At 44.4% G+C, this 6,355-nt stretch overlaps 1 protein-coding gene across 2 annotated transcripts; it reads right to left on the bottom strand.

Annotated features, from left to right (window-relative positions):
- Positions 1-306: 306 nt before the first annotated feature.
- On the bottom strand, positions 307-5,565 carry LOC134084298 (glycine-rich protein 1-like). 2 transcript variants are annotated; one of them, XM_062539865.1, is made up of 4 exons: positions 5,503-5,563; positions 5,333-5,401; positions 4,608-4,748; positions 307-3,269 (listed from the first exon to the last, which is right to left on the bottom strand). In XM_062539865.1, the coding sequence occupies exon 4, from the start codon at positions 3,217-3,219 to the stop codon at positions 2,038-2,040; it is 1,182 nt and encodes a 393-aa protein (XP_062395849.1). In that variant the 5' UTR covers positions 3,220-3,269; positions 4,608-4,748; positions 5,333-5,401; positions 5,503-5,563; the 3' UTR covers positions 307-2,037. The 2 variants fall into 2 exon arrangements, with proteins under 2 accessions (XP_062395849.1, XP_062395851.1); XM_062539867.1 differs by lacking the exon at positions 5,333-5,401 and having other exon boundaries at positions 5,503-5,565.
- Between the last annotated feature and the right edge of the window lie 790 nt (positions 5,566-6,355).

The raw sequence follows: 6,355 nt of genomic DNA, 5'->3' as shown, positions 1-6,355 counted from the left end.
TGTGGGCAAAATACCCATTACACTTGCACACACTGTTGAAATGGGCAATGTGTCTGTACCAGCTGAGGTTTTATTGTTAGCCAAGTGATACACACTATCCAAATCTAAATCTAAATCTAAATGGAGTCTAAATAACCAGACTGAAGTGTATTGTACACAGGAGAATATACAGCGCTAATAAGTAGTAACAGATATTCGTTTTATTTTAGAAGCTTTTTTTGTGTGTGAGTGTGTCACTTTGTCTCATATGCCATCCTTCTGTCAGTTTACTGTACTGCAGTATGCTGTATGTAATAGTGTGTGTAAGTAGCACACCTTTCCAGTATTTAATCTACATCTACATTGGCATGTATTCATATAAGCACAGAAATCGACGTACATGTGTCAGTTATATTTCATGGTTCATGTCACCGGACCAACTTGGGGTTCAGTGCCTTACCAAATTTCCTGGCTATTGCACCTCCAGCTCCTTTGGCTCCTGCTATTGCTCCTACTGCTGCACCAATTATGGCTGTTCAGATTGATCCTCCTGTGAATTCCACTAGTGCACCTCCCACTGCTCCTGCTGCTGCTGCTACTATTGCAGCTCCTACTGCTCCTACAGTACAATAGGGTGACTAGACGTCCTCGGTTTCAGGGGAAAGTCCTCGTTTTTGGTTGCCTGTCCCCGGGAAAATACAGAAAACTACCTACAGTATGTCCCCGTCTTTTGAAGATAAGTATTTCAATCAGATTGATAGTCAAACTGAAAATGTCCCTGTATTTTCCACACTTTTGGGATTATGTCCCCGGTTTTGGTCTCGGACATCTGGTCACCTTATCCTACAACTAGATGTGGGAATGATTGAACGGATGCTACTAATTCTCCTCCAGAGCCTACTGCTCGTCCTACTGCTCCCAATGCTCCTATCGCTGCCCCTGGTGATGCCCCCGTTGCTGCCTCTGTCATTTTCTCGCCTCTTCTCACCCATATCTCATCGTACAATCCTCCTCAATCTTCTCCACCATGTCCTTGATCTTCTCCAGTAGCTCACTGACATGCGTGCTGTCTTTCCTCTTGTTGACTTGTATAAGGAATGGATCATTTAGAATGTAAAATGCACTAGCCTAGAGAAAAAATAAATGTCATTTAAACCATGCTGTTAGGACAGTAGGCTATAGGTCTGAACTAGATAGACCTGAAAGAACAAATGAAGAATTTGGTTTCAAAACACTATCCACCATTTTAATGAATTTTTTTTAAATACTTGAAATTTGTTTTCCAAGTAATGGCAGGACAATAACAGCTGCAATGAATGTCCGACTCGCCGGTCGCTCAAGGTGAAAACCCAGTGTGTGTGTGTGTGTGTGTGTGTGTCAGCCTAAGTGTATGCCACTCGGTGGAACAAGCCGATGACCATTTCCAGGAGCAGATGGGAGGCAAGCAGCTGCCTCGATCTAGCCAGTGTAGCTAGTCAGTGACACCAGCGGCAGCAGGGTGGGCGGTCCGCCGGTGTGGGCTCAGCACCAGAGGTAAACTCAGTCACCGGGTAGCTCCAGTGAGTCCAGAACCGGAGTCAAAACGATTGCATCCCTCTCCACAGGTCGGGCCGTCGGTGGGCTCAGCACCGGAGGTAAACTCAGTCATCCTTGGGAGGTCCGGTAGCTCCGGTGGGTTCAGCACTGGAGGCAAGGCGATCGCTTTCCTCTCCACAAGACGGTCCGCCAGTGGGCTCAGCACCCGAGTCCTTCTCCACAATAGGAGATTGGTTAGGTTGAAGGCCTATGAACACACGTTCATGGTTTCCCCAAAACCAGCTAATACTGACAGCAAAGTAGGCCACAACCTCTCTTCTCATACTGTAGGCATTGACCAACAAACCTTCTCCTTACTGAGGTGACGGGACTACATACTAGTGCTCCTCCTGCTGCCCTTAAGCTGCTCCTGCTCCTCCTGGTCATACTAGTGCTCCTACTGCTGCCGAAGAGCTGCTCCTGCTCCTCCTGGTCATACCAATGCTCCTACTGCGGCCCTTGAGCTGCCCCTGCTCCTCCTGGTCATACTAGTGCTTCTACTGCTGCCCTAGCCTCTGCTACTACAAATGCTGCCGCTCCTATTGGTCCTGCTAAGAGTCCTACTAGCACCCCTCTTGCTGCCCCTATTGGTCCTCTTAAGAATCCGACTGCTACTCCTGCTACTGTTTCTGCTCCTGCTACTGCACATCCTGACCCTACTGGTAGCGCTGCTAGCACCGTTAGCACCGTTATCGGTCCTGCTACGGAACGCACTAGCGCTTCCCCTACGGCTAATCCCACTAACGCTGCCGTTAGCGATCCAGCTCCTGCTACCGCAACTATGACCCCCGCGTTGGGTCCCACCGCTACCGCCACGGCTATCACTTCCGCTTCTATGGGTCCTCCTAAGAATCCGACTAGCGCGCCTGCTGCCGCTCCTGCTGCTGCTCCTGTCCCTGCCACTGCTCCTGCTGCTGCTACCACTACTGCTCCGATTGGTCCTCCTGTGAACCCTAAAAATGCCCATAGTGCCGTCCCTGCTACGCCTCCTGCTGCTCCTGCTACTGCTCCTGCCCCTGCTGCCGCTATGGCTGCTCCTTTTGGTCCTGCTCCTCCTAGTGTTCCTACGGCTGCGCCTAGTACTGCTCCTGCTCCTGCCCCTGCTGCTGCTATCAGCACTGCTACTGCTAACACTGCTAATAATGCTACTCCCAATAAAGCTCTAACGGGTCCTCTGATAAATCGCTCTAGTTCTTGTCTCGCTGCGTCTCCTGTCAGTAATACTGCTACTGCTACTGCGCCTAGTGCTGCGCCTATGGCTGACACCACTGCTCCTGCTATTACTCCTTCAACAGAACCTACTAGCGCACCTACTCCTGCTCCTGCTGCTCCTCCTATTACGGCTGCTTCTCCTTTCGCTCCTCCTATCGCCTCCTTCACTGTACACACTGCTATCGCTAATGCTACTACTGCTACTTCTCTTGATCCTCCCACTACTGCTGCTCCTGCTGCTCCCACAGCACCTCCCACCGCTACTTCCTTTAGCACTCCAGCGTCGTTTATTAATCGGGTTAAGACTCCTACTGATTTTTTTGCGACTACCTTGACAACTGCGAGGATTTTTGATACTACCAGTCTTACAGTTCCTGTCATTATCTCCCTCTTTGTGTCCCATGTTCTCTTCCACTCGTAGTACCCTCCTCCATATCCACTCTTCTCCAGCATGGCTCTCCACTCCCAGGGTTGCCCAGCAGCACAATCCTCCGAGGGGGACACTGTGGAGAAACAGTCAAGTCACATCTTAATTAGAAATTCACTGTAGTCTAATCTACTGATACTCAATTTTTAAGTCACATCTTAATAAGAATGTTTTTAGTGGCAGGCTAGCACCATTGACTTGCACTAGCCTAGTGCCAGCAAACTCTTCAACTAGAAGGACTGGATGAAAATGGCCTCCACTGATAAATATCACACTGGCACAACTTGGAAATGAGGTTCTACGTCCAAAATTCCAAACTATCCCTTTAACAGTTTTTTTTTTTTTTATTCAGTTAATTTGTCTCTTTTTGTCTGTCCAATTAATACAAACGCCAGATGAAAAAAAATATTATATATATTATATTATAGTTATCATGATTAATGGGACACACTTCTAAGCCTAGAGTTTAAGGTTGCATCATCATGGAATAACCCATTGGAATGCCATTGGATATATTTTAATTCCATACTGTAGCTTGTCAGCTGCTTGTGAAGATAGATCTTTTTAATATGGACTGCCATGCTCTGAAATTGCAAAGTTGTTACTTGCTAAGGTCTCCCTTAGTTTTATTTCTAATATTATTCTAACAACATATACATTTACATTGATAGATTGGTAGATCACTGAGGATGAGGATTGAGGAAATGGATTCAATTAATTTGTTTTCTAACTTTTAGATAGACTGCCATGCTCCGAAATGTCAAATATGTTCCTATTAACTGCAATTCAACGTGACTCACAATTGAACATGTGATATCATATATTATGTTTGGCTCAAAAATGTTTTGCTAAATGGATGAAAGAATGTTTTCAAATGTGGGCCCTGTGTCTGAATAACAAATTTAGGCGTGGCATTGTGGGATCACTGGTAGGACAACATTCATGCAAGAAGAAGTTGACAGCATAGATATTTCCAGTTGAGTTCACCAGCTGGGTGTAAAAAAGAACATCTTAACTCTGACTGTACCAAGCCTAGAACTGTCATAATGTCATAATGTCATAGTTTGTATGGCATCCCAAAACCCAAATCAGGAAGTTTGTGCACACTGCACAGCCACTCGGAAGCAAGTGGAATGCTCGAAAACTGTAATTAGACTATAATGAATGATTGATTATTTCACATAACATAAACTGTTATTGGGTGTTGTTGATACACAACAGGCTACTCATGTTTTGAAGGTACCAGGCAGAAGGTGGATTGTACAGTATCAATTGGCATGCAGTGTACTGCTTTGGGGAAGGTCAAAGCAACAACCAGAACGCAGTGTTGCAAAATAACTTTTATAAAAAAAAAACCCCACCAAAACCAAATACAGACTAAGACCAACCTCTCTAACTGACCCCTCAAACTGACCTTTGGGTCCCTGTGGTCCAGCGTCTCTGCTAGACTCCCCTTTTGGTCCCTGTGGTCCAGCGTCTCTGCTAGACTCCGCGTTCCCCTCTTGATTGCATGAGTTCTGCTAAACACCGATGGATCAGTCAGGCCACACAGTGTCTGTTTTTGATCAAACGTTAGACACAAAATTAAACTCATAATATGACTTTGTGCCAAGCCAGTGGTCAAGAACAAGACATGCTGCAGTGTGTTTGAACATTATTGAATGTAAAACAGGAAGGGTGTCGCGCCAGTAAATCCAGTCCTGATGGGTGCGTCAGTTCCAAAATGAGCATATTCAGCAGTCAGGAGGAACGGAACTCGCACACCACTATAGCCGATGCAAAAAGTCGGTTTTTATTGCATTAAAAAAGTGGATGGTCTGAATAGGACCAAAAACGTTTTGCACGCACTTTTCTTTTTGGGTAGCAATTTTTTACAATAAAAAACGACTTTTTGCATCGGCTATAGTGGTGTGCGAGTTCCGTTCCTCCTGACTGCTGAACATTATTGAACCCACATGACTGCCTGTTCTACCCTGAAATAGAATTACGCTTTTCATCAAACTTCAAATAATTCTAGAGCTTGTAGTATATTTAATATTGCATTTAACACTGATTTGGAGAACATTTTTCCAACACAACATTCTGCCTAGATAAATATAATGTTCCAAGGACTGAGGGTGCAGACTCAGATTAACTTACATTGACAAACAGACTTGGCTTGGTTTTACTACTGTGTGTCTTCTTTCACACTTGGTCTTGCGTGTTAAACTTAAAATAACAACAAAAACATTGGACAGTAAAAGAGTGGAGAGAGGTTTAAGGCATTAAGAAGCATTTATAATAATCATAATGAGAAAAAGGGCACTTACAGGTCAGACAGAAGCATATTGAGGGACACGGTCCTGAACATCCACAACACGCGTGCCGTGCACACACACACACACACACACACACACACACACACACATACAGAGACCAGGCAGTTAGAAGTCAGACAGGTTCCTAAGACTCCAGGAAATAGAGAATCCTGATCAGGTGAGAACAGGTGAGGTAATTGGAATGCTAAAGATAAGAATGCAGAAGTAAAGTGTGACAAAGTTGCACAACAGGAATTCCTAGACCAGATTGAATCGTGACAATAAAAAAAAAAAAAAATGAGCCTTTAGCCTATTTGAAGAGGATGCATTTTATTTTACATCCAATAAGATAAATACAACATAAAAAGTTATTTGGTACAGTATCTGCACTTCCAGGTCATTTTGATCAACTAGGCCGCAATGCTCAGTCTCACAATGTAAGACAAAACGGATCTATGATTTGGCTCCAGTCCAAAATGGGTGCTGTACTGACTCGATGCCTCACCAAGGTTAATGCAGACCTGACTTGTGGTTTTGTTTTCTGAGTTATCTTGCTGACAGGCAAAACGAGCAAGCAACCAACATCAAAAAAACATAACTTTCTCTGTTTGGCTAATAGAGCGCCAATTATGGTTCCCACCAGACAGATTAATTGAGCTATATTCTCCACTCGGGAAAAGATTCTTAAATTGTAAATTACCTTGTTGCAATTGTGTCAGTGTTCAGGGACACAGCTTGTGACTGACTCTACTTTGATATATCATCTGCAAGATGTATTATTTTGAAGATAAATTCCTCTGTTTTAACAAACAACAGTGAAATAATGTTTGTGGAAATTGCATCAGTGTTCACCATATTGCTCCAT

This window comes from Sardina pilchardus, chromosome 1, assembly GCF_963854185.1.
Source record: "Sardina pilchardus chromosome 1, fSarPil1.1, whole genome shotgun sequence".
NCBI classification, from domain to species: Eukaryota; Metazoa; Chordata; class Actinopteri; order Clupeiformes; family Clupeidae; genus Sardina; species Sardina pilchardus.
The sequence above is the reverse complement of the archived record's forward strand: the minus strand, read 5'-3'. Positions and strand labels throughout refer to the sequence as shown.

What these genes read in the sequence shown, in the direction of transcription:
- LOC134084298 (XM_062539867.1), bottom strand. Translation starts at nt 3,219, where the DNA reads ATGCTGGAGAAGAGTGGATATGGAGGAGGGTACTACGAGTGGAAGAGA.